This window comes from Lutra lutra, chromosome 2, assembly GCF_902655055.1.
Source record: "Lutra lutra chromosome 2, mLutLut1.2, whole genome shotgun sequence".
NCBI lineage: Eukaryota > Metazoa > Chordata > Mammalia > Carnivora > Mustelidae > Lutra > Lutra lutra.
The window spans coordinates 40,650,284-40,678,069 of NC_062279.1; the positions used below are offsets into that span (position 1 = coordinate 40,650,284).

General features: G+C 45.2%; 2 protein-coding genes across 6 annotated transcripts in view; both read left to right on the forward strand.

The window, feature by feature from the left end:
- The window catches only part of LOC125092819 (basic proline-rich protein-like), a 299,445-nt gene extending 287,776 nt beyond the window's left edge, over positions 1–11,669 (forward strand). For 4 of the 5 annotated variants that reach the window (XM_047717259.1, XM_047717258.1, XM_047717262.1 and 1 more), the window contains one exon: positions 11,505–11,669. In XM_047717259.1, the coding sequence (XP_047573215.1) occupies positions 11,505–11,669 (165 nt within the window). The remainder of the gene's footprint in view (positions 1–11,504) is intronic. The other variant, XR_007125075.1, reaches the window with a different exon arrangement.
- The window catches only part of CSGALNACT1 (chondroitin sulfate N-acetylgalactosaminyltransferase 1), a 95,765-nt gene continuing 79,639 nt past the window's right edge, over positions 11,661–27,786 (forward strand). The window contains exon 1 of the mRNA XM_047717257.1: positions 11,661–12,433. Within this exon, the coding sequence (XP_047573213.1) occupies positions 11,806–12,433 (628 nt within the window). The 5' untranslated portion in view covers positions 11,661–11,805. The remainder of the gene's footprint in view (positions 12,434–27,786) is intronic.

Below are 27,786 nucleotides of genomic sequence, written 5' to 3' on the forward strand. Positions count from 1 at the left end.
CAACGCCGTAAATTTGTGTAAACATCAGCTATTCCTCCTTGGTTGATTTTTCTGAGCCCTGAAATGACATCAGCGCCAGGCTTATACCTGGGGGGTTTGGGCCTTATTTTGGCTTGCACGGATTATGTGTGAGCTTCGTGCCGGGCTCTGTGCCCAGCGCCTCACGTGCGCCGTCTCCTTTACTCTCAGGAGGACCCGAGGCCCCTGTGCTCCCATGTTTGGGAAACAAAGGCCAAGAGAAGCCAAGTAACTATAGGACTCGACTAGTCTGCACCCTAGAACCTGTCCTCTCAGCCACTGAGCCGTACTGATAGGCTGGAAGGGGATATGAAGTCGTGCTTCAGAGAGTCAAAACAAATAGAAGTGTGAAGTCTCGTCGAGGTGCAGGAATTGGCAGAACCGGCATTTGCCTATTCTGGTAATTCAAAGAAGGCAGGCAGAGGCCGCCTAACACAGGCTCCCCACCCTGCACCTGACGTTCCACAGGCTGTACCAGGTCCACAGGTCCACAATCAAGCTTGTTTTTCTGCTAAATCTCCTCTTGTGTGTGCTGGTTTCTTCAACGGTGGCCCCATCCTGTGAGTCACTCAAGCTAAACCCTAGGCCTCGTTCTTGGTGGACACTTTCTTTCTCCCTCTCATCTGATTAGTGTCCACATCCTGGAGATGGTACCCAAGGAGAACTCCTTGCCCCCCATGTTTAGCGCAGCTGCTTCCACATGCCTTCGTTGGAACACCGAGGTGGTGGGCTGGCTTCTTACCTGGCCTCTCTAATGCCGGTCTCTCCCTCTCCAGCCCGTCTCAGCACTGCGCATTTGCTAGAATCCAGTTCTGCTCCTGTGACTCTCTTATCTAAAAACTTAAATGGCTGGCTAACCATCACCTGTAGGGTAAAGTATACCTCCCCTGTCATGATATAAGGGCTGGCTGTAGTCTGTGCGGGCTCCTGTTATAAGATACCATACACTAGTGATGTAACAAACGAACGTTGATTTCTCACAGTTCCGAAAGCCAGAAGTGTGAGATAAGGGTGCCAGTGTGGTTGGGTTCTGGTGAGAGCTCTCTTCTACACCGGACTCTTTGCTATAAAACTTTTCCCAGCTCCTCTCCTACCTCCTTATAGCCCAGCACTGTGCCTCATGCATTGGCATGCCAGCCTTCTCTCTGCTTTTCCCTATTACTGTGAGCAGGTCTCTGTTAAGCATGTAGCAAGCTCTAGAGAAGCCTTGTAGCATAGTGTTCAAGAGCACAGACAACGGAGACATACGGCCTGGATGAGAAACCCAGTTTTGCCGTTTCATTGCCAGATGACTCATTCAAATGACTAACCTCTGCCTAGATGTCCTTATCTGCAAAATGGGTATGTTATTAATAGAACCTGCATCATAGGAGACATCAGAGAAATTGGAGGAAGATGCAGATAGAGTGGGATCGTACACAGAAAGGCAAAAGTTTGCAGAAAGAGTGTGGACTATGTTAAGAGTGACAGAGGCATCATGTTCGTGGAATGTTACATAGTATTAAACTGTAAAACGAACTTGGATTAAGTAAGTACTCCATGCTGTTTAGCTTCTGTAGAAGTAGGGTAGCGTCTTCTGTGGATAAATTTCTTGATAGGAGCAATGTCTTGAAATATTTTTAGCCAGAACCGTAATAATAGTTAACCCTCTGTCAGGGACAGTTGACTACAAGATAGACTTGGCATGGGCTACCGGCAGTGGGAGCCGAAGAAGCGGTAGGGAAGGCTGGAACAGGTGCTCATAGGCACAGTGGGCTGGAGCAGAATCTACCTGTAGTCAGTGCAAGGTTTTATTTTTGTGAAAAATAATAATACATCTTGTGTTTATGTAATATTGGACATCTTCCTATTAATTTTTTCTCTATTATTGGTTCTATTTCCAGATCGAGATAGATGGCACAGAGAGAGAAGGCTTTGCTGATCTCGCTTTGTGGGGTTTCTAAAATAATTCTTCACAATCCGTGCTTTCTCTAGTCCTGTTATATAATAACCGCTTGCTAAAAGAAAGCCCCTCATTTGTGTGCTGCTGTCTGCCTTGTAGGTGGGGAGGGAAGAGGAGAACCGAAAGGTGGTAGGGCTGTTTATTTCATCTTGACTAAAAGTAGCAGTTATCTTCTTAATCCTTCTTACTCCAAACATGCCAGCAGAGCACGTCAGGTGACTCATGAAAGCGGCTGTCAGCACCTTTTCGATTCAGGATGTTTCCAGCGGTTGTTCCTTCCAGCGTCTGATGGGGGCAGAGATCCGACACTGCCCTTCCTTCACAAGATGGGAAGCGGCCCAGACTCACGCACGGCATCGTGCTGACCGATGCCCAGGACTGGGGAGCAGGGGCAAGAATGACAGCCCAGGGAGAAGGCAGCACACACTAGTCGTGAGAAGACTACATATGCCAGAGAGAACAGGCTTCTCGGTCATTGCTCTTTGGCCATTGCTCTTTGCACTCAAGCACGGAGTCCCACCTAGGGAAGCCCGAGATGGAGAGGGAACACTGTGCTGTCTGTGTTCCCCAACTCTTGCCTTCAGGTCGGAGTGCCATTTTGCACTCTGAGAGACTGGTATCTATGGACCGCTTCTCTTCAGAGGCCTCTTTTGTCCTGTTTCTAGGGCTCTCTCCTATGTGTGTGTTCTCAGCTTCCAGCTCTTTCTCTGTGGCCCTGCTGGTAGGCATTGCCTCCCTTTGCTGGTTTTCTCGAATTCTGCGTATTGCATAACTCTGTCTATGCCCCGCAGCATCAGCCTGATGGAAGCAGGTGACTGTGGTGGTGTTTGGGGATGTGAAGGCCCACTAGCTGCGTGGGAAGGTCACTGGCCTCCCCAGTTCCCAGTTTCCTCATCTCAGAGAACAGGGATCGACGACTCACGCGTGGTTTAGGGAAGACAGCAGATAATGCATGGGGCCTAGTGGTTCTCCTGGGCTTTTCACTGGTGCCCCTCCCTGTCCCAGAGCTGTTGAACAGACAACCCAGGGGAGCACTTTTATCTTACTCTGGGAGCTTTATGTCTACAAATGTTGTAAAGCCATTGGGTGGTACACGATTAAGGCATTTGGTAAACATTTTTAAATTAAATTAAATTAATTTATTTGAGAGAGAGAGGGGTGTAGTCCATGAGTGAGGGAGGAGCTGAGGGGGAGGGGGAGGGGGAGAGAGAATCTTAAGCTGGTTCTATCCTCAGTGTGGAACTCCACACAGGGCTTGATCCCATGATCCTGAGATCATGACCTGAGTAGAAACCAAGGTTTGGGCTCTTAACCGACTATGCCACACATGTTCCCCAGTAAACCTCATTTCTCATTTTCCTCTCCCTTTTCCTGTCTGCCGATAGGGGGCATGGATCATGTTAGCAGAAAGGAGAGAAGTCCAGTTTCCCTCTCTGTGCTGCTCTCACCGTAACTGACGTGGGGCCCATCTCACCGTGGAGCCACCCTGGCCTTCCCGGCCTGGTGTGATGTGGCTCACACCTCTGACCTCACCTCGGAGCTGATGCTTACCACTCAGCAGCTCTGCCTGACATCTGCTCAGGGCTCTGTGCTTGTTACTCAGCCAGAAATTCCTTGGCTGTGAGCATCGCTCACTCTTAATTAGTCCCCTCCTTGTTAATTAACAGTGTGCTTTTCCCTGGAAGCTGTGCTGTGTGACCTTGGGAATGTGGTCTCCTCGGGATGGGGGGCAAGGGAGGGCTGCTTTTGGCTGAGTCTCCACAGATGCCGGGGCTGACTCTGGCCTGCACATGAGGGTATTAGTTGACACACGGTGAATGGCCATTGCATGGGCGTCGTCTCCTTTGCCATGCTTTGGGTGGAAAGAAGTGAGAAATCAGTGTTTGGCAGGAAAGACTTTCATAGCAATGCCAGCCAGCTTCTTACCCATCTGAGAGATGTTCTCTTTTTCTCCTTTCAAAGAAGAACATCTCTCAGTTGATTAAAAATTCGACTTGCTAGGGTGCTTTTTATTGGAGCTGCCTTCAACTTGATATGTGGGCATAAGCCCTTGGCATCTGCTCAGAAGCACAGGAATGTTGCCGATGTCTTCTTTCCTGGCTCCCTCGTGGGGTCAGGGCAGTGCTCATACTGGCCATGGCCATGACCGGTGTTATTTCTAGGGATAGCATGAGTTTGCAGAGCTGGTAAGCAATGTGGAAGTGCAAACCACAGCTAAATGGGGAGCCAAAAAATTATATAGAGAGGAACCATGCTTACTGCCACATCCAAAGGGCTGGACAAGCTCATAAATAGGAAGGTTCATTATGAGTTCAGAAAGCAAGAAAGATTGGACACGATGGGTGCACGATGAGGAACGGGTCTCAGCAAGCAGTCTGGGATTATTAAGGGTGCTGAACAGGATAGCCCAGTGGGTAAGAGCAAGGTTTTAGCATCATCAAATCCAGACAAAGCTGGATTTGAAACCGGGCTTGGCTGCTTGCCAGCTTGGGCAAATGACTTCACTGCTTTAAGCTTCGGTTTCCTTATCTTTAATGGGGGTTAATAGGACTTAGCTCATAAGATTGTTTTAAGGATTAAATGAGAAAATGTTTATAAAGTGCTTAGTGTGATGTCTGGCCCAAAATAAATGCTCAGTAAGTGGCTGTAATTAAGAGCACTGAAGGGTGTTGGAAGCCTGGTTTCCTGGGGTTCGCATTTTGTGGGGCTGGGCAGCTCCACCAGCTACAGAGAGCCCTGTGGGACTGAGTGGGGAGACGGAGACTCAGGCAAATCTGTCTGTGGTGTTTCGGCAGCTGACTCAGCCCTGCATATGTGCACAGACACCTTCCTGCTGGGATAAGGTTCCTTATTAGACTTATCCTTAGTCCCCTGAGTAATGCCTTCTTGTGCTAGGACCCTTCTCTCTTTTCACTCTGTGGGCTCCGCGGTGGCCCCTTGTGCTCACTGACCCCGTAGGATCCTTCTTGAAACAGGTAGGGGGAGGGTGCAGGGCAAGTAGTAAATGTATGCACACTCAGGGACCCCCCCATCAATTCTTCCCTTTGAAGTTTCACCAGCAAATTAAAAACCAAAATCAAAACAAGAGAGAAGAACAAAAATGGTTTAGACCTGTTTCCTGATTTGGGGGCGTGTGTGGTTGTGATTAAACTCTGTACCTTCACTTTCTGATGAGCAGACCCTAATTTCTTCTACCACATTTCTTTTTTCCTGCTTTGAAGTAGGGAAAATGGAATCAGAATGATTCTCTCAGGAGACCACTGTGGAGTCGAGGGGATGGAAGTGTACCTCTCACCTACAAAGTTGTCAACAGAGGTCATCAGCCTCATTCCTCTGGGCCACTCCTTGCTGGTCCCTGGAGAACCTGCTCTCAGAGCCAGCTTATAGGGAGGACTTCACAGAACAGACCGGCCGAGAGTCTGAGTCCTCTAGGAAGGCAGGGGAGTGTGTGCCTGGCAGTGGTCTGGGCTCGTGGCCTGGAGGCAGGCGTTGCACACCCTGGGATGCAGCCAGTGTGGTCCAGAGGCAGGAAAGTCTCTCTGAGAAGGGGACAGCAAGGCAGGCGCCCTGGGCCGTGGAATTTGCTATTGACTGGGGGCCATGGAAACGAAACATGATCAGGAGGTCAGTAACACCCTGAAGTAAGGTCCCTGGGAGTGCCCAGGAAGGTTCATCAGGGTGAGAAAACAAAACAAATGTTCTACTGCATTATTTTAAGAGTGCTGTTTTGTGAACACAGAACACAGCAATACTATAAAACGTGTATATAACTTATAAATGAGGAGATTTGCATCCTTCTCTATCATCTATAGGTCAGAAGTTACTTATCACCTGGAGTGTGCCTTCATTTTGATAAGTTTGGTGATGGCTGATCCCGAGGGCCAAGGTCAGAGGAAGAAAGCGGCAGAACTGCTGGCATGCCGGAGGCCACGGCCCACGTAGATCCCTGTCTGTGTGAGGGCAGAGCCTCGGGCCCAGCCCAGGTAGCTGGTGTCCGGGCTGGACGAGGTCAGGGAGGAATGCTTCAGACTCCTCATGGCCAGTTGGATGCTGCTCTGAGTGTTGGACTGTTGACGTCGCTTGGAAGCCCTGTACCCATCTGGGACTCGGCTGCGGCCCCTTTCCATTTTTGGGCGATGATACTGACCCTCTGGCCTCCTTGCTTTAGCTCTTCACTTGCTCTCAGGGTCATGGCTGAGGATAAAGCATTTGGCACTAGAGTCGACGCTGACTAAAGATTCATGGGGGAAAGGAAACCCACGACCAGACAGTGCTGTGACTCCTGGGAACCCCTGCTTGCACACTTCCAGGTGGATGTGGTTTAGGGAGATTATGAGTTCTTGTGCTCCTTTTCGGGCCATTTTCCCTTCTTTGCAAGTGCCTCTACCCTCCACGAACTGTGAACAAGGGGCCGATGATTATGGACTCGACAAAGCAGTTGCAGGAATTGGTTGTACATGCTCATTTCCTTTAGGAGGAGGCAGATGGGAAAAACTTAGGCAAGTCTGTAAACAGAATGCACTGGGAGTAAGCACTGTGAGCTTCCGGCTTTTCCAGCGCTCATAATGGCTTTTAGCTGTTTTCTGTTGAATTTTGCAGAATTGTGCTCCACTTCTGCCTATGCTACCGGCCACTCACCTCAGATCCCCAGGACAGTGTGGGAGGTGAACACACGGTGAGATGAAAGCCCACGGGCGACGATGCTGAGGGTCAGATTGGAAGCCCGCTACCATAGGCTGCATGGAGAGTCAGCCCCAGGTGGAAGGAATTCTAAAGGGAGCCACGTGCTTGAGTAAAGGTTGCCGTGTTGCATACATTTATATCACATAAACATTTTTGAGAGCATTTGGAAGCTTTTTGAATAAGAATCTTTGCATGATGCCTTTTCCAGGCACATCCAGGATATTTATCCAAGAGATGGAACCTCCATTTATGTTCTGTTAGTACAGCTAATCATTTGACTGAAGGTTACTTGTGGCCTGGCCATCCAAGAGCTGACTGTGTGGGCCGAGGTGGACCAACTCTCATGGCTATCCTGGGGCTTTGGTCTACCACTTCCTGGCCCGGGAGACCCTGCTTGTTTTTCCCGCATCAACCCTCTTGGCTGTGCCTGCACACAGGGTGGAGATGCCTTATAGAATTCACTGCCACTCCTTGAATGGTTTCCTTTATCACTCACAAGGCCTGTCATTGTGACATGTAGAGCTGCCAGACCTGGTCTTGAGGTGAAGCCACTGTCTTTCTGCCCACTGCTGATCCTGACAACGCTGCTTCTGTGGGACTTGTCCTAGAATCCTTGGCGATTTATGAGGATCTTGTGGCCATTAATAGACACATCTTGGCAGGCCTCTCTCATGGTACACAGATTCTGTGACCAGAATGTTCACTGGGATCTGTAGAGTGAAGTGCCTACACCCATCCTTCTATTTCTCAGAATAAGTACTTTTGTTCTAGTCATAGAACTTCTAACTTGCACTGTCCCCATTTGGGGTAAAATGTTGGACTCTGAACTAGACTTGGGCTTGTCTTGGTTTTATCCTCTAAGATCTTCCACTCTAAGATGAAATGATGCCCATAGCCACTCATCTTTCTTATCGTAACTAATGTTAACTCCTACCATTTATTTTAACCTTTGACATTTTAAAATGTATTCATTTATACTTCTCAACACCCCTGCTTTCCATGTACATTTGATAAGCATTAACATTTTGTGTCTGTTTTAATGGTGTTTAATGGTGCCTGTAGAGGGCTTCTATTACTGTCATTTGAGATGGCCTTACGCACTCTATAAGCTTATAAATGTGCTGATACTGGAGTTTGTGGTTGGTTTGTCTTCTCCTGTAACTTCTTACAGGAGCGCACTCAACATAGTGTGCTTGGTAACTATTTGTTTTGAGTGTGATAATGGTATCCTAGATGGAGCTGACTGTGCTTCTGGCCCACTGTTGGGTCCCTGCTGGGTCATTTGGAGATCTGCGTGGTATTCTGGATGCTCCCCGAGCCTAGCAGGATGTCAGAGCTGTCAGACAACTTCCACCTAGCATCTGAGAAACCCATCCATTGCTGGACCCTTTGGCAGAGGCCCACTGTGTCTTTCAGACTTTCTGCCTTATGTGTTCAGAAATTGCTACAGATTCCTTAAACAACCCCCTATCTAGATACCTTAGGGAAGACGTTCTTAGGGTTATTCTGGCCCATTGATGCCAGTCTGCACTGAGAATGCTTTTCCATTCTGAGATTTTGGAGAATAACATTGCTTTATGTGGGCTCAAACCTGGGTGGGTAGGTACTAGAAAGCATTGCTCTTCAGCACTGTCTTGCCTTTATAGACTATGAAAAAGCCTTTACCCTGTGGTTTTGTTGTTCAGAGATAGCAAGAATGGCAACAGAACCATTGTGCTTGGATAGTCCCTCCACTCTAATCAATCGATCCAGTGTTTGGGGCAAGATGTGTCACAGAACCATCCTTGGGAGGTTGGGCCAGGGACAGGAAAGTATTTAGTAGACAGGAGAGTAAGGATGGACATTTAGAAAGTAAGTGGCAAGAGGGGCGCCTGGTTGGCTCAGTTGGTAGAGCACATGACTCTTGATGTTGGGGTGTGAGTTTGAAGCCCACGTTGAGTGTAGAGATTACCTAAGAGAATAAAATCTTAAAAGAAATTAAAAAAATTAAATTGAAAATGGCAAGAAATCTGATGAACACAAGGATTTTCTATAATTAAAAAAAATAGGAATATGCATCTCTCTTCTCCCAAAGGTTCTAAAATTGGTTATTGACAGGCCTCCAAGCTTGCTCTCTACGCCTCCCCGTTCCCAGCCACCCCCAAAGACTGAACTAGTCTAAAATCTGGGTGTCTTTTCTACGTTTTTAAAATAGTAGCACTATGCTGCTCTGAGCACATAAAGCTGTATTTTCACTGTCACCTCTAACTTGTAGTAGTCCTTGGTAATTACATGGTGCTTTCCTTCTGTAAGTCTATGAACACATGATAAATGTTAACTCTTACTTCTCCCAGCACCTCTGTAGAGAGAGGGGGAGACCGCACGGTGTCTGTTATCCCTGCGCTTGGTCTCGTTTACCTACAGGTTTCGCTCCATGTTTGGTCTGGTGACATCTCCTTGAGGTGTTCTTTCCTGTGTGTGGAAGAGCTGGTTAAGTGGCGGGTGCTCTTAAGAATGATGTTCTGTGCTGCCACGTGGAAACCCTAAAGTCTCCATAGAAGCAAGAAGCCAAAGAACAGGCCTCCTGGCTTTAGGAAGCAGATATTCCTAGCCTCCACAGTTTAGCCAGTTTTTACTGTTTTGATTACAGAGGAGATTGCTAGAACAGTTAGAAAGCATTCTGTCTGTCAAAGAATGTATCTGCTCCTGACATTTAAAAGGAGAAATCCTTCATTGCCTCTTTGGTTGTAATTTTTACGGCTTTTTCTTAGTTCTTGTAAAGAGTCATTTCTTCCTAAGATCTGTTTTTTTCTCCTTTTACATCCCGAAGAATGGAATATCAAGTAACTTTGAAATTTATACTAGTGAATTGCAAAAGCTGGATGAGATGTTGAAGAGACTTACGGAACAGAACAAAATAATTACAGTTTTAAATTTCTTTAGCCATCCATAGCTTTAATATATTGCTTCATTAAACAACATGATTTCAATTTATTATGCAAATGTAACAATTATTCCATTAAAATCTGTTAGAAAGATCACACCCTTTGTTTCTGTGGCACAATAAGTAATGTTGAATGTTCCATTTTTGTTTTTGATTTGCTTATTTTGTCTTTAATGACAACCCATTTAAAGTAAAAGTCTTTAAAATGGTAGAATAAAGTGATAACATGTTTTCACTGGTAATTTAATACTTGGATATAATGAGTTCATCTGAGAGATTTCATTAAAAACAGCAAGGTGCCTGAATACCAAAGCTGAGATGTTTTTAATCACAGAATTATAGTAATTACACAAATCCCAAGATTTTCATCAGACAGAACGGGCTTCCAGAGCTAAACATGCACTTTAAACTTAGCACTAATAACTATGTATTGTTCTAAATTATAGCAGAGAGACTCCTTGGGCTAAGGGGAATATTGGAATTGAATTTTTAAGGAAAATTGAGAAATAAACTATTTTGGTAATGGTATCTGTAAGAAGCACATCACCATGATAATGGAAGAGGATCTCTGTATGCTTTAGAAATAGCAGGTGCATATCAGATAAAGTCAATGAGCCCATTATTGTTGACTATATTTTCAACATAGAGAGAATGCTAGAAGGAGCACCTCTTTCTTCTCCCAGGAGTCCTGAAGTTGCTAATTGACAGGAGTCCTCCTTCTAGTCAGTAAATGAGACAGCAGACCACCAGTAAGTGAGATGATTATTGGCCCAGAATCTGGATTTTCTGGGTTGGATGAAGACTCTGGAAAGAACAATTTGGTTTTTGTGGGGATTATTTAAAATGTCAAATTTTTATAAAATGGTCAGGACATAGTACCCTCAGGGAGCTTGCTTTTAAGAGAAGTTATATAAAAAAGATGCACCCAGGAAGATTTTATAAAATCTTCCTAAGCAAGAAATTTTGTTTGCTCTGTTTTCTATTTATCATTAATTCTTTCTGTTTTCTGGCTCAGAAGGGTAGGAGGAGACCAGGAAGGGGGGCAGTAAGGGGGAAGGGAGGACATTGAAGGAGCGTGCTCTGAGGTGTCCGTGATGGGTGGAGGAGGGAGGAAGGAGCCTGGGGCAAATGAAGAAGGCGGGTTAGGTTGGCTTCTTGTGTGTGACAAGGGGTTTGGAGTTTGAATGAAAGGCTCTGCGATCCGTCTGGGTATTCCTGATGATCAGGCAGGACCCAGAAGACAGAGACATGCCTGGGATTGGAGTCCTGACAAGATAAGTATTTCTGGTCTCCATTCTCCCAACCCCATCCCTTTCTGTGGTAAACTCATCATCCCTGGTCTGCAAGTTCCAACTGCCTCTGGACTCCATCTGATTATGTTATCGTCCACGTGTGTTATTTGCATATTTGAAGCTCCAGGGGCTTCCCCCCTGCCTCATTAGAAAGTTTGAAGACCATTCTGAGTCAGGTCCCAGCCCTGCCCTCAGTGAGGGCGCACTGGTGAGCTCATATAAGCCTCCGCTTTCGCATCCCTCGCTGCTGGGCGGGCCTGGCTGGAGAAGCCCTTGCCTGCAGCGTCAGCTTCCTTAAGGTTTTGCTTTTTCCCTTCTAACCATCAAAATAATATGTGCCATTGTGGAAAATTTATAAGATAGAGAAGGATGTAGAGAAGCCGGAAAGTCACCATTAATGCTTGCAGAGGAAACTCCCATTTTGCCATCTTTCGTTCAACTCTTTTTCCTGTATCCTTTGCTTTTTATGTGCACAGCCCTGCACATACATGGGTTTCCTGATTTAGAAACGGGTAACAGTATTTAATCCCCTGTCAAAAACATTTTCTGTAAGCCTCCCGGGAGGCCGATTGAATATCCGTTGCCACGGTGAACGTAACGGTGTTATGTCTTGATTAAGTGTCATTGCCGTTTGGTGTCTTCCCAGGTCCCTTCTTGTGGTCTGCTGCACCTCTGGAAGGCTATGATGGGAATGAAGGTGGCCGCCTGCAGGTTTCACCGGACCGGCTGCTTCTGCCTAGAAGGTCATCCTTTCCAAGCAGGAAAAGTGATCCCCGTGGTGGTCGACCTCAAGGGACCAGACACACTGTAGAGAGAAATGGATGAAAGCAGCCTGGGGGGCCCCAGACGCGTGCTCCCCGCGGTCTAGTCCAGGGACGCCCTTCCGCGGGGCCCTGGCCTTCTGGAATGTGGCCGGCTGCGGCCGCATGGCTGATTCCTGAGTGACGATGCTTCGGCGGGGGCTGCTGGCGTGGGTCTCTCGCGTGGTGGTTTTGCTCGTGCTGCTCTGCTGTGCCGTGTCCGTGCTCTACATGCTGGCCTGCACCCCGAAGGGGGACGAGGAGCGGCTGGGGCTGCCCCGGGCCAACGGCCCCACGGGGAAGGAGGGGTACCAGGCAGCCCTGCAGGAGCGGGAGGAGCAGCACCGCCACTACATCAGCAGCCTCAAGCGGCAGGTCGCGCAGCTCAAGCAGGAGCTGCAGGAGCGCGGCGAGCGGCTCAGGAGCGTGCAGTCTCACCCCAGCGACGCAGCGGGCCTACGGCTGGAGCCGGGGCCCCCCGAGAAAACCCAGGCGGACCTGCTGTCCTTCCTGCGCTCGCAGGTGGACAGGGCGGAGGTGCACGCCGGCGTCAAGCAGGCCACGGAGTACGCCGCCGTGCCTTTCGACAGCTTCACGCTGCAGAAGGTGTACCAGCTGGAGACCGGCCTGACTCGGCACCCCGAGGAGAAGCCCGTGAGGAAGGACAAGCGGGATGAGCTGGTGGAAGCCGTGGAGTCGGCCCTGGAGACCCTGAACAGCCCTGCGGAGGGCAGCCCGAATCGGCGCCCCTACTCGGCCTCGGATTTCATAGAAGGTTGGCGACTGTGAGAATGGGGGTGGGGAGGCACCAGGGTCCAGGCGCCCTGGCCAGTCCCCGCGGCAGCAGGCTGGCAGCTGGCCTTTGGGCGTGGCCGGTAGAAAGTGTTATGGGAGCGACCGCAAGGGTATATGGCATGGAGTCTTCTTTGTCAGAAATATCCATTCTACTTACTTCCTCATGAAAATCACACTTATTGAGGGGTCAGGTTCATTGCTCCCTGGTAGGAGAAGGCAGAAGTTCTTGCTTTCATTAAAAAAAAAAAAAAAAAAAAGGAAAGAAAGAAAAGTAAACCAAATATAAACAAAAACCATTGAAACTCCAGTGGAGGTTGATAGGCAGTTTTAATAGATCTCCTCCCTGGGCCCTTCTCCTAGGTCAGGCCTGGTTATCAGCCCACGAACACCAGAGCGGTTGCGAACATGTGGTCTGCAGCACTCATCATCTGCCAGACACTGTTGGAGGAACTGTATACTTACTGAATCCCTTTTCCTCCTTAATGACCCCATTAGGAGGATGAGGAAACTGAGGTTCAGGTTAATGGTGTAAATGACCTAAGGTTGCTCAGTTATCGAGTGACAGAGCCAGGATTTGAACCTGTGGAGTCTGATTCCAGAGTCCACACCCTCAACCACTATGTTACATTGTACAGGTTGCCAGATGGCATGAACACTAGTGAGATGAACAGCTCGGCTTCTTTCATGGGCACAGAAACTATTAGTTTGTGTTTGTGTCTAATTTTGGAAGAAAGTGGCCTCGTCTCATTCCTTGGAAGATGCGTTAGTATCCTCTTACCGGCTTTTCCCTTGTTACCGGGGCAAAAATCAACTAATAATTTGGGAGTGGGAATAACGTTCGAGGGCAGCCAGCTCTTCCCCCTCTTTCTGGAGAGAATCTGCTTCAACTTCCCAGACGTGTGGCCGCGTCCTTGTCACCCTGCTCCCAATTTCGGTTATATAACCATCATCTCATCAGCCTACAGGACAGACGGGCTCTGTTTAGTCCTATCTAAAAGCGCTTGCCCTCATTTATGCCACTTCTCTTCGGACACTTCCCCATCTTACAATTTTTTTCCACTTTATATGTGAACCATACCTCGTACAATTTTGGTAGAGAATTATTTTTCATATGCCTCAATCCAGGCAAAGAAATCTTTTACAAGATCAAACTTTTGGTTGTCGAGATTTGTTGTTGTTGTTGTTCCTCATGTATATGAGGTATTAAAGATTCCCAGCACATCGCCGGCTCGCAACTGCAAGCACATGGTCAGCACTTAGGGGAGCTCGAAACATGACACTGCTGCATCCCATTTTATTGCGCTTCGGAGTTTATGAAACCTTTCCACATAGAGTATCTTAATAGCTGACCCACGGGGAAGGCCATTAAACATCCTTGAAAAACGAATCCTGGCTACACTCACCCTGGATATGCTATGGGAATTGCCCCTGCACAAAGCGATTTCAAAAGAACTTGATTACAAATCAAAGCCTGCAATTTGGAATGTCTGCCCTTGTGATTTTTTTCATCTGCATTCATGTTTGAAATCTGTCTGCTTTCCTGCGTAGAGTATCTTACACCAGGCCTGTTGTCCTCACTCAGCAGTGACACAGGCCTTTGGTGCCTGCGTTCCTTTGCTCGGAGAGGTGACTGGTTTTCTGTCAGAGACACTACTCTCCTAGCTACCCCGGGCTGCTTCCGTGTGCGGCCCACAGCCTCTGGTGGCAGGCAGACCCAGCCGCACACTTCTACCAGGTTGGTGAAAGTCTAGTCAGCTGTTTTCCTGGAATGGCAGCTGATTGGCTGAACCTGGAGTGAGTATGGGGATTCTTTGTGTTTCAAGAAATAATAATGAAAACACATGGAATGCTTCCAGGTGATAATAGTTCCACAAAGCTTAAAGCTGACTGTGAGGCAGGTGGCGTGACGACATGAGCACAGGGAGCTGTGTGACTCTGACCAAGACCCTGAAGCCCCACGGACACTCGGTTTCCTCATCTGTCCTCAGAGGCTTGACTTAATGTCCTCCGAGGCCCTATCCCCCACCCCCCAACCCTCTGCAAAAAGCAAAGCACAGCTTCAGCGTCTTTTCTTCTTATCTTTGCCAAGCAGCCATCCCGGAAGGGTACTCTGCCACCTGCTCTGCTGGGTGACCAGGACATGCTACCAACCCTTTGGGATCTTCCTCTATAAAAAGGAGAAATTCTGGTAGATTATCATGTGTGGACTGACTGTGGCCATTTCCTCGGGTGGCATGAAGCTTGCAGAGGGAGAACACCACATCGATGACGATCTATTATCTATACTGATGTAGTTATTTTCTGTCTCTAAGACAGAGGGAACGGCACAAACCTCCCTCCTCCCTTCCCTCGATGTTTTGTTGGCATAGATTTTTGCTTTGGCTTCTTACATAAGAGCACGATTTTTTTCTTTTTTCTTTTTCCCAGCTATCTGGGAAAAGAAGTTAAAGTAGAAAAATGGGATCAAATCCTGTACTGTAGGATGCCTAAATGTTTATCCCCTCAAGTGAACAGAAAATCTTTGTGTTTGTGGTTTAGCTTTTCCTTCAGTATTTACCTCCAAGTGGCATAACTTTTGGCTTTGGTTTCCTATTTTTCAGTAGACTCTTGGACATAAATTTGACATGGTTCCATGAGACAATTTCGCCTTCCAAATCATTCCTCTTTTACTATCCAAGTATCCGAGAACATGAATCTACATGAGGCATTTGTGTCTCCTGTCTCCGTGGGGTTGCTTCTCTGCCGCCCTCCTCCAGCTTCTACACCTTAGCGGTGGCCAGAGTGGGTCAGATACTAACAGAGTTGGTTTGGGGGTGGGGGTGGACCCAAGCTATGATACACAAGAAAGTGAAGGTCTTGAGGGCACCCTGAGATGCATTTAAAGCTAGGGGCATAGAAATCGTTATAAGACCTTAGTAGCTCTTTTTACCGTAATTCCTGACCTATGCTCAATGACCAGCACCTTATGCTTTCTGGGAGAGAAAACTAAGGCAAGGAGTGAAGACTGAGTTTTAGACTTCCATTGTTTGTGTCTCACTATAACCTGTAAGGGATGTCCTGTGACCCCTTTGCTAACACTGTTTTGGACAAGTCAAATCCATTTCCAGGTCCTGGGTACTTGGAGAGCAAGGGGCTTGGGGCCATGAGGACAGGAAGTGGGTTCTTTCCTCAGCACGCATGTCAGTGATATGCTTCTTTGCCGGCAACTTTGTGACTGGGGGCTTGAAAAGCGCAAGGCATTTGGATGCATTTCTGGCCACTTCTGGGGATCTTGGTTCAGAAATAGGGGAGAGCTTGGGTGGGAGTGGGAGGGGGATTCTGCACAGTGGGTGGCTCTGACCTGTTTGGGGGTGTGGGGAGAGGGGCCGGCAGGCGGGACAGCAGAAGGACTTTAGGTTGTAAGTTGGGCCTTGGTTCTCGGCCAGCATCTCCAGGGCAGTGAGGGTGTTAGAGCTTATGACCATGTCTCACCCTACTGTGCGCTGGAGTGACCTTGTTGGCTCCCTTCTAAGTTCTGAGTAGGCCTGCCGAATATTGGGTTCCTCCATCACTCACCCTGTCCCTTCTATCCCACTTCCTACCTCAGATTTCCGCCTTTGTTTGCTGATGCTTTAAGGTCCTTTAAGGAAGGAGAAATGCTTTTTATTCTGAAATCAGAGATAAAAGGCTCAAGTGCACATAAATGGTTTGAGACTACCCTTTGAAGAGGGAATTCTCCTTGTGGTGATGGTGGGAGAGAAGGTGTCCCAGCCTAGAACTCAGCTGGTGAGCAGGAGTCCAGCTCTCCACCAGGGCGAGTGGGAGAGCCCCAACGTAGAGTGAATGCTCTGCTGTCGTAGAATGTTTTGAAATTCTCAATAATTTTGAAACGGGGGACCTTACATTTTCATTTGGCGTGGAGACCTACAAACTAGGTAGTAAGTCCACCTCCAAAGCTGAGAGGACAGGAGGGAAAGGTGAAGGGGGAGGGCGGCGGAATGAGGGGGTGAGCTGCGAAGTCCGGCGCCTTGGCTGAGGGTCAGCTCGGTTGACCTTCGGTGTGCCGAGACTAATGGAACCTGTGTTTGACATACATCCTGTGGGTACAGGGTATTTTGTCACAGCACTGCAGAAGCTGGCAAGTCTGCCTTTTTGGTGTATTTTCATTGTGCTCGTGCAAAGCAGTTTTGTTCCCAGGGGATTTTTTTTAAAAAATTGAGGTTGTCACTGTTCTCCTGCCTTGTTTACTGTTAAGAACAGGCTACAGGGGCACTTGTGAAAGTGGGGGATGTCTAGGATGGACGACTTGGCTTTAGCAGGTGTGCTAGCAGGGTGCAAAGGCTCAGTGACGAGAGGGTCTAAATAGAGGCCTCACACAACGTGGAAGGATGTGGGGGGTGACGGGGACGGGGAGACCCAGGCTGGAGCCCTTTCACAGGAATGTGTGGCCACGGCTATTGCTCAGACTTCGGCCTGCTCAGCCCCTTCGGGAAGGAAGCGGTGTTTGCAGAAAGGATCTGTAGTTTTTGTTGTTTGTTTGTTGTTTTTTTTTTAACCAGACCTCTACTTTATCCCCTGTTAGAGTCGTGGGTGGGGTCTTGCACCAAGGCATAATCAGCATGCATGGACAGGAGCCCTGTTATTTGTGTAGGATGTCCCCACCTGTTTTGGGGGTTGGGAAAGGAAGCTAGTGCTAGGTCTCAGGCTTGAAGGACCTGATTATGTACATGGGCAGACACAGCTCTGGGTGACTGAGGGTTCAGTGGGGGGTACTTTCGTGCTGTGGGCTTCGGAATTGGTGGCTGGGTGCAAGCTAGATGGTCAGGGAAGATGTTAGAGGAGGCTGGACCTGAGCTGGTCTCTAAAGCTGAGAAGGGAAGGAGGCAGCAAGGACAGGGGTACCGGAAAGCCGACTGCCTCCAGAGTAGGATTGGGGTATAGGCTTAGCATGGAGACCAGCCTGGTCAGCATGCAGGATCTGAGAATCGCTAGGAGTGGACTTCGCAAGGGCCCTGAGGGCTGAGCCTAGGAGTTTAGCTCAGCAAGGATCATCTGGATCTGGAGTTAGGAGGTCGGTACCTCCCAGGAGGCAGTGGGCTCAGCTCTTGGGTCTCAAAGAGCCCTCCTCCTCCTTCTGCTTGTGGTGGTTCCCAAGTGCTCAAACAATTCAATGTCTTGGAGGTCCTGTGGTCAGAGATGGGGATTGCCATGGCTTATCCCAGCTGTTCTTCCGTCTGTGCACTGGGCACTATTTCTGACAGTTCACACACATTGGTTTATTTAATCCCCTCTTCCACCAGACAGGTAGACATGCTCATTATCTCTGTCTCACAACAAGGTCACCCCTCTGGTGGGTGTCAGGGCCAAGAATCCAGCGCTTCCTGTCTTGGCTCGCCACTGTGCCACGTCTCACCGCTGATGGTCTCTGACCCAACGTGCACCCGCCTTAGGTCCCGGAATGAGGTGGGGACACCTTTTAAAAACACGTCCAAAGGTGTGCAGATACCCTTGTGGGGAGGCCCTACACTAGTGAGTTCCATAAGATTGGGAAGAAGTTTTAACAGGAAGAGAGGAAAAACATGAGCTCCTGGGGGAGACAAGCAGACGGAGACCCAGGCAGAAGCTGCCAAAGACAAATCCTTCACCCAGCTGAGGGCAGAACTGACAGAGTCTAGGAGCCTTTAGCATGAAAAGCTTTATTTAAACTGCTCAGACATGCGTTTCTTCTCAGAATCATTACAGCTTTATGGAAAAGGGTTTGAGAGAGGAGTGAATATTCAATTCAAAACAGCTAGCTGAAAGCTGTTGAGCTGTAGCGACATGCTTGTCTGTTCTTTAAAACACAAGGTTTACTTTTTATTTTTTATTTTTTTAAGATTATTTATTTGAGAGAGAGAAAGAGGGTAAGTGAACAGGGGGAGGTGCGGGGGTGGGGGGAAGGAGAGAGAATCTCCAGCACAGTCCCTGCAGAGCCAGGAGCCTGACACGGGGCTTGATCCCGGGTCCCCCAGATCATGACCTGAGCTGAAATCAAGGGTGGGACACTTAAACTGAATGAGCCACCCAGGTGCCTTTTGCCTTTTTATTACTCTCTCCAGCACATATTGCCTTACCTAGGTAGTCTTGGAGGACTCCACAAGCGGATCCCAGCTTATCTTTCAACTTCACTTCCTCCTGCTCCCTCCTGCCCTTCTCACCCTGCTCCTGGATCCTCATTCTCTTGCGCCTGCCCTGACACAGCTTCCCTGTGCCTGTTCCTTCTCCAGAAAGACCCGGGTTCCCAACCTATCTGCCCAGTGTCCCCCATCCCGTAAGATGTTCTTCTCTGAAACCTGCTCTCATTCTTTCAGCTGAAGTTCTGCTCATTCTGCCCAGCGTGGCGTCCCACAGGTACCCTCTCCATCCGGTTTTATAGCTCTTCCTTTAGATTCAGCCCATCTTCACTGGCAACTTCTAGCAACGGTTGCAGCTGCCAGAGCAGTCTTTCGTGTTAGAGAGCCAGCTGCAGGAGCCTAAAAGTCTGACTCCACCAGATCCAACCCCATCCCCTCCCTGCATGCACGGTGAGGGTATGGGGAGATAGACCTGGCCTCCTGACTCTCTTTTTCCCCTTATGTGCAGTGAACCCCTGGAGGGCCGGAACCACGCCCCATTCAGCTTTCAGCTCCCTTCTAGTTGTAGACACTTCACGATTAGTATGTATCAAAGAAATTGCTTTAAACCTTTTGGAATACATGTGTATTTAAAATCCTAGGTATGCAGGGCACCTGGATGGCTCACTCCATTAAGCATCTGCTTTCTGCTTGGGGCATGATCCCAGGGTCCCCCAACCTGCTTCCTGCTCTGCTGGGAGTCTTCTCCCTCTGCCCCTCCTCCCACTTGTTCTCTCAATCTCTCTTTCTCTCTGTCTCAAATAAATAAATAAAATCTTAAAAAAAAATCATCACCTTACAAATCTCCTCTCCTCTTGAAGTTCCATTATAAATTAGGTGTTTGGATTAGAGGATATTTTCCATAGAAGTAATACTGTAAATATTACTTGGGTTCCTTGGACAGACCACAAATCTGATTTAAACTCCAAGTTCAAAGAAACTGGTGCTTGCCAGAGGGGAGGTTGGCATGTGTGTGTTTCAGGTCGGGGGGCATGGTGGCGGGGATATCAGTAAAGGGGAGTGGGAGGAGGTACAGGCTTCCAGTTATGGAATGAGTAAGTACTGGGAAATAAAGGTATGGCATAGGGAATATCATCAGTGCTACTTTAATAGCATTGTATGGTGACAGATGGGAGCCACACTTGTGAGGATAGAGTAATGTATAGACTTGTCGAATCACTATGATGTACACCTGAAACTAAAATAACATTTCTTGTCTATTATGCTTCAGTAAGAAAAGGGATGTTATCCTCCCCCCAATTTTTAAAATAAATTAGTAAAAGCAAAACAAAAGCTAAATAAACATTCTGTTCTAGGCATTACAAGTACATTCTCAATGTAGTACCTGACAGTAAAGCCATTTTCAAAACCTTTTATTTTGAAATATTTTAGAATTACCAGAGAGTTGCAAAAATAGCACAGGTTTCCACTAAATACCCTTTCCCCAGCTTCCCCTAATGTCAACATTTTATACAACCATGGTACAATTATGAGAATGAGGAAGATAACATTGGTACAGAACTATTAGCTAAATTATCCCTGGGTTTTGTTTTGTTTTTATATTTCTCCTACTTGGTGTTCTCTGAGTTTCTTAGATCTGTGGTTTGGTGTCTGTCATTCATTTTGGGACATTCTGAGCCAGTAGTTCTTCAGATATTTCTTCAAATATGTCTTCTCTCTTCTGGATTTCCAGTTATGTGTATGTATGTGTATGTGTATGTACTGCTTGACATTGTCTCACAGCTCTTGGATGTTCTGTTCCTTTGTTTTCACTTTTTTACTCTTTGTGTTTCAGTCTGGGTAACTTTTAGTGACCTACTTCCAGTTAACTGACTCTTCCCTCAGCAGAGAGAGGGTTACTCATGAGACCACCATCCCGAGCATTCTTTATCTCTATTACTGTATTTTTAAATTTCTACATTTCCATTTGACTCTTAGAGCTTCCATCTCCCTGCTGAAATGACCTGATTGCCCATGTTGTCCACTTTTTCTGCTAGAGCCTTTAACATTTTGGTCATAGCTATTTTAAATTCCTCGTCAGAGGATTCCAGCATCCCTGTCCTATCTGAGTCTGGTTCTGATGATCACTTTGTGTCTTGGATTTTTTCCATAATTTTTGTTGAAAGCCAGACATCTTGTGTAGCTCATAGAGACTGAGGTGGTGTTTATCCCTGGAGATGGCACACCTTCTTCTCCAAGGTCGTGTGTGTGTGTGTGTGTGTGTGTGTGTGTGTGTGTGTGTAGGGGGAGTTCATCTAGTCAGCAGTGGGGCTGGGTTTGAGGTTTGTTGTTGCTATGGTTACCCTCAGAGCACCACAGTCTTTAAATTCCTCTTGTGATACCTTGTGTTTAGAGTGGAGGTTTCTTCCTCTGCAAAGCCCCGCAATTTAGGTCTTCCCTTCTCGCCTCAGAGAAAGTCTTCTGGTACTTCTCTCCTGACCCTCTCAGAAATTCTGTTACTTGTTATTCAGGCCTGTAGGCTTCACCCTGCAGGAGAGTGGGGAAGTCCCTGGTGGTCCACTGTGTCACTAAGTCTCATGGGTTCTGATCCGCCTCCAGCAATAAGGTTTTTGTACTTCTCCCTTCCCCAAGTTGCAGTGAGTTTCACCATTTCCTTGGGGGTAAGAATGTTCTTTGCCTAAGCTTTTTGTTCCTGGGAGAGGAGGCAGGGGAGACTGGAACAGGAAGGATTTCTTGCCCTCTCACACATGGCTGCTGTCCTCTCCCCTGGCCCGAACCACATAGGTATTTTCTTTTTCTTTTTAAAAATTGAAGTGTAATTGACATACAATATCCTATTAGTTTCAGGTGCACATACATTACAAAATGAGCCCCATCTGTCACCATACAAGTTATTACAATATTATTGTCTGTATTCTCTATTCTGTGTGTTACATCCCTGTGATTTATTTACTTTATAATTGGAAGTTTATTTATTTTTTTTTAAAGATTTTATTTATTTATTTGACAGAGAGATCACAAGTAGACGGAGAGGCAGGCAGAGAGAGAGAGAGGGAAGCAGGCTTCTTGCTGAGCAGAGAGCCCGATGTGGGACTCGATCCCAGGACCCTGAGATCATGACCTGAGCCGAAGGCAGCGGCTTAACCCACTGAGCCACCCAGGCGCCCCTAATTGGAAGTTTATAACTCTTAATCCCCTTCATCTGTTTTGCTACCCTCTGTCTTCTGGGAACCAACAGTTTGTTTCCTATGTCAATGAATATTTCTGTTTTGTTTGTCTAGTTTTTCAGATTCCACATATAAGCGAAATTGCATGGTATTTATCCTTTCTCTGTTTGACATTTCATTTAGCATGATACCCTCTGGGTCCATCCGTATTGTCAAAATCAGCAAGATTTCATTCTCTCCATATATTTATCTATTTGTATGATTTTCTTTATCCATTCACCTACCAGTAGACACTTAGGTTGCTTCCATATCTCAGCTCTTATAAATAATGTTGCTGTGAACATGGGGGTGTATGTACCTCTTTGACTGGTGGTTTCATTTCCTTCATTTAATCTCCTTCAATTCAGGAGGATTGCTGGATTGGATGGCAGTTCTATTTTTAATTTTGGGGGGAGTCTCCATACTGTTTTCTATAGTGGCTGCACTCATTTATGTTCCTACCAGCAGAGTACCAGGCTTCCCTTTTCTTGTCATCCTCGCCAACACTTATTTTTGTTTTTTTGATAATTGCCAGTCTGACAGATGTGAGGTGATATCTCATTTTGGTTTTAATTTGCATTTCCCTGATGCATCCTGAAAATCTTTTCATGGGCCTAATGGCCATTTGCATGTCTTTATTTTATTTTAGTTATTACTAAATATAAACTATATATATATATATAAACTATATATATATATATAAACTATAAATATAAATATAAATATAAAAATATAAATATAAACTATAAATATAACTAAATAACATTATTTAGTTATTATTGTTATGTCTTTGGAAAAGTATCTGTCAGGTTCTCTGTCTATTGTTTAATCAGAATTTTTGGTTTTTGATAGTAAATTGTGTGAATTATTTATATATTTTGCATATTCTTATTAGATGTATGATTTGCAAATAACCTCTCCCATTTAGTAGGTTGCCTTTTTGTTTTGTTGGTGGTTTTCCTTCACTGTACAAAACATTTTTGGTTTGATATCATCACATTTGTAGCTTTTGTCACACTTACCTGAGAAGACTGGTCCAAAAAAATTATTGCTTGAGGCTAATGTCAAAGAGTTTACTGCCTATGTTTTCTTTGAGGAGGTTCATGGTTTCAGGTTTTACATTCAGGTCTTTAATCTGTTTTGAATTTATTTTTGTACAGGGTATAAGATAATGGTCCACTTTCATTCTTCTGCATGTAGATATCCAGTTTTCCCAACACCATTTATTTATTGAAGAGGCTGTCTTTTCCACATGGTATATTCTTGTCTCCTTTGTCATAGTTTAATTGGCCATGTAATTGTAGGTTTATTTCTGGGTTCTCTATTCTGTTTCATTGATCTATGTGTCTGTTTTTGTGCCAGTACCATACTGTTTTGATTACTATAAATTGTAGTATAGTTTGTAGTCAGGAACTGTGATGCTTCTAGCTTTGTTCTTCTTTCTCAAGATTGCTTTGGTGGTTGGGGTCTTTCATGGTTCCATACAGATTTTAGGATTATTTATTCTGGTTCTGTGAAAAATGCTATTGGTATTTTTTTTTTTTAAGATTTTTATTTATTTATTTATTTGACAGAGAGAGATCACAAGTAGGCAGAGAGGCAGGCAGAGAGAGAGAGGAAGGGAAGCAGGCTCCCTGCTGAGCAGAGAGCCCGATGCGGGACTCGATCCCAGGACCCCGAGATCGTGACCTGAGCCGAAGGCAGCGGCTTAACCCACTGAGCCACCCAGGCGCCCTGCTATTGGTATTTTGATGGAGATTGCATTGAATCGGTAGATTTCTTTGGGTAGTATGGACATTTTAACATTAATTCTTCCAATCTCTGAATATGAGATATATTTCTATTTATTTGTGTTATCTTTAATTTCTTTCATCACTGTCTTCTAGTTTTCAGAGTACAGGTTTTTCACCTCATTGGTTACACTTATTCCTAAGTATTTCATTCTTTTTGATGCCATTGTATATGAGATTGTTTTCTTAATTTCTCTTTCTGAAAGCTCCTTATTAATGTCTAGAAATGCAACTGATCTTTCTGAAAGCTCCTCCTGTTAATTTCTCTTTTTGAAAGCAACTTATTTATGTATGTTAAATTTGTAACCTGTAACTTTACCGAATTCATTTATTAGTTCTAATAGTTTTTTTGGTGGAGTCTTTAGAGTTTTCTATATGAAGAATCTTGTCACCTGCAAATAGTGACAATTTTACTTCTTCCTTTCCAATTTGGATGCCTTTAATCAATCTTTCTTTCTTTACCCCTTTTTATATTTTTCTTACCTAATTGCTATTGCTAGGACTTCCAGTGTGATATTGAAAAAAGTGGTGAAAGTGGTTTTCTTTGTCTTTGTCCTGGTCTTAGAAGAAAAGCTTTCCATTTTTTACCATTGAGTGTGATGTTAGCTATGGGTTTGTCATATATGGTCTTTTTTATTTTATAAGAAATAATTCCTTTTATACCCATTTTACTGAAAGTTATGGGTACTTTGGTACTGAAAGTTATTTTTCATAAGTGGATGTTGATTTTTGTCAGACTTTTTTTGCATCTGTTGAGATGATCATATGATTTTTATCCTTCATTTTCTCAATGCAGTATATCATGTCGATTGATTTGCAGATATTGAATCTTCCCTGGACTAAATCCCACTTGACCATGATGTATGATCCTTTTAATGTATTACTGAATTTGCTAATATTTTGTTGCAGATTTTTGCATCTATGTTCATCAAGGATATTGGCTTGTAATTTTCTTTTTTTAAATGATGTTCTTGTTTGGTTTTGGAATCAGAGTATTGCTGGCCTCACAAAATCAGTTTGGAAGCATTCCTTCCTCTTCATTTTTTTTTTTTTTAAATAATTTGAGATGGATAGATACTAATTCTTCTTTATATGTTTGGTGTAATCCATTTGTGAAGCCATCTGGTCCTGTTTTTAGTGAGTTTTTAAATTGCTGATTCAGTTTCATTACTTGTAATTGGTCTATTCAGATTTTCTATTTCTTTGTGATTCAGTCTTGGGAGGTTGTGTGTTTCTAGAAATTTATCCATTTTTTTTTCTAGGTTTTTCAGTTTGTTGGCATATTTCAATTTGTTTGTGGTGGTCTCTCATGATCCTTTGTATTTCTGTGGGGTCGATTGTAACCTTCTCTTTCATTTCTGACTTTATTTATTTGGGCTTTCTATCTGTTTATCTTTATGAGTCTGACTAGATATTTATTAATTTTATCATTACGAATAACCAGCTTTTAGTTTCATTGATGTTTTCTCTTGCTTTTTAGAATTATTTCCGCTCTGATATTTATTACATCTTTCTACTGACTTTGGGCTTTGTTTATGCTTCATATGAATACTTCAAGGCTTTATGATTTTTCTTTGGTTACTTAATGAAGTTCTGGAGAAAAAGCCTGTAAAAGAGTACAGAGTTCTCTACTTTTTTGAACCTGAGGAGCTTCCCTTTTTGCTGGCCTGCTCTTATCCTCCATCATTCTGTTCATTACTTCTTACCAGTGTCCAGTTGCATATATCCCAATAAATGAGTGCTCAGGTCTCTTTTCTATCTGTGGGCTACTGCCTCTCCTCAGATTTTAGGCCAGCTCTTTGTTCTGTGGACATTGCTGTCCAGTAAGTCAAAAGAAGTGATGCTTCTCCAAGCTCATTATATACTGGAGTGGACACAGAAATATGAAACCACTTCTTAAAATAATAATTTAAAAGCTACTGATTGTCTACTTCTGTTTCCCTATTAATCAATAATCTCCTCTCAAATGTAGTTTTAACCATCATACACAATCCAACAGTTTAAAAGAACTTAATTATATTGATTTTACTGAGTAAGGATGCTGTGGTAATATCCCAAATCTGGAAGTCTGAATGAAAACCTCAAATTCATGATCTCTTTTCCAACAATCAAAGGAATGGCATTGTTAATTAAAACCCTATCTTGTACTATAACTCCATTCTTTATTTGAATTTAAATATTAAATGTTGAACACTTGGGTTTTTTCTCAATTGTTGTATTATCTTATGAAGTAAAATTATTCTTATTATGACAATTTATAATTTACAAATACACTTCCCATAATTGGTGGTGTTGAGCCATCCCTGTCTTCTTCATTGCCAGAATTTGGGATTATTATTTTCCATCTATGTCTTCCTTTCCCCTTCTAGGATCCCTATTATCCTCATGCCAGTGTTGATATCAGTCCTAAGTCAACCGCATTGGAGGAGTTAAAAGGGTAGTAGAGGGAAAGGAAAACGTAATTATCTTGTTCCCAACTTAAATATCCACCTTTTTGCTGCAGTTCCCCTCTCCCCTCCCCACAGGCCTGGAGACATACACAAACCCTCAGTTAGTAAATAAACCAAGACTTTAAAACCCCAGGAGGCTATTCATTACCTCTGAATCCTGTCATGATCCTTTCTCTGGGGGCTTAGTCCCAGGCAGTCACCTCTGCTTCCTTGCTTTCCTGCACCTGTCCTCCTGATCTGGAGCTTGTGCCCTAACCCACCATCAGCAGTGCCTTCAGGTTCCCTCATTTCCAGTCCCCCACCTGTCCTATTCAAAATGTTTTTCTACCTTTTGAAATCTAAATGTGAACGGAATCCACAGTTACACGCTTGGGTTGATTTATATAGCACGACAAATGCTATATCACAGGCACATAATGGGTTAAAGAGGCTTTTGTGAGCTGGTGTGAGGACTTCACCACAACAGATCATATTGTTTCTGTGCCTTCTGAGTGACTTACAAATACACTTTGAACATAACCGGTTTGTAAATAGATTACCCCCTGTATTTCCTTTCCATTGTGAATATTGCTGCCAGTGACAACCAGTGTTTTTCCTGCACTGCAAGTCAGAGTCTCTCTGATTTAGCCAAGAAAAGGGAGCATATGGATGGCAGGGATGAGACTATTTTGACTGTAAGCAAGAGATGGGGTCTGTGAAGTGTCTCTCCTTTCTCCATCTGTTTCCATTGAGGTTACTGATCAGAAGTCAGTATCCACAGAGAGATACGGTCTTGTTCTTCTTCAGTGTGAAAGGTCTGCTAAGCCTTCTGCCCAGATGACTTTACTCTCATTATAGGACCTGTAGGAGCTGAGGTGGGAGAGAGGTAAACACCAACGAAAGTGTCTCCATCGTGGAAATGCTTGCCTAAATCCTACGTGATTCTCTTTCTGCCCTCAGCCTCCTGTTTTTACTGAGGACACAGATGAAGGGAAGGACCTTTCCAGCCTTGGAGGGTTCCATTGGGTTCCATTATCAATGGGTATGGAAAATGCAATTCTGAGAGATGGCTTCATCTGAAGATGTTTATAGGGAAGATAAACTGATGGTAGAGAACAGAGCCAAGAAGAAATTAAATTGCAAGAGGAGGCAATTAGGTCAAGCACTACTTAAAACTTCACAGCTTGTTAAATGTAGGAACAGATGGGTAATGGGAGACAGTGGATTTATGCTTTGAGATTTTTAAAGACTTGGTTATTCAGTGGTCCTTTTATTCATTGGTTATGCCCTACGCATGAGACATTGTCAGTGCTGTGCATAGACAAAGTTACGCACAGAGTCCCTGCCCCCTCAAAAGCCCAGGGCCCAGTGTGAGGGATATCCACGTACACAGATGACAGCAGCGTCACACCTTAAACAAGTGATACAGGGGTGAGGAAATTAGCCTTAGGTTGGCATGGTCAGAAGGCATCAAAGGGAAGGCTGCCCTTAAATAGGGTTTTGAAAGATAAATAAGAATCAGTTTAGGTGGGTATGTGCTGTAGGGAGGAAAGAGTTTTAGGCATCAGGAGTAACATGCTCAAAACATGGAAGCAAGTAAGGGTTGGTGGATTCAGGGAATCTGATAATGCTGGAGAGTTAAGCAGAAGCATGATAGGTCTGGGTGGTAGGAGAGGTCGTGGTGAGAAGTCAACCCTGAAGAATTAGGCAGGGCGTCAATTATCAAGGCTTTTCTACACTGAGGGTTTAGAGTTTACCCTACAGGGCAGATGGCACTATTGGCTTTTAAATTGTGTGTACATTTATTTTTTGGCTG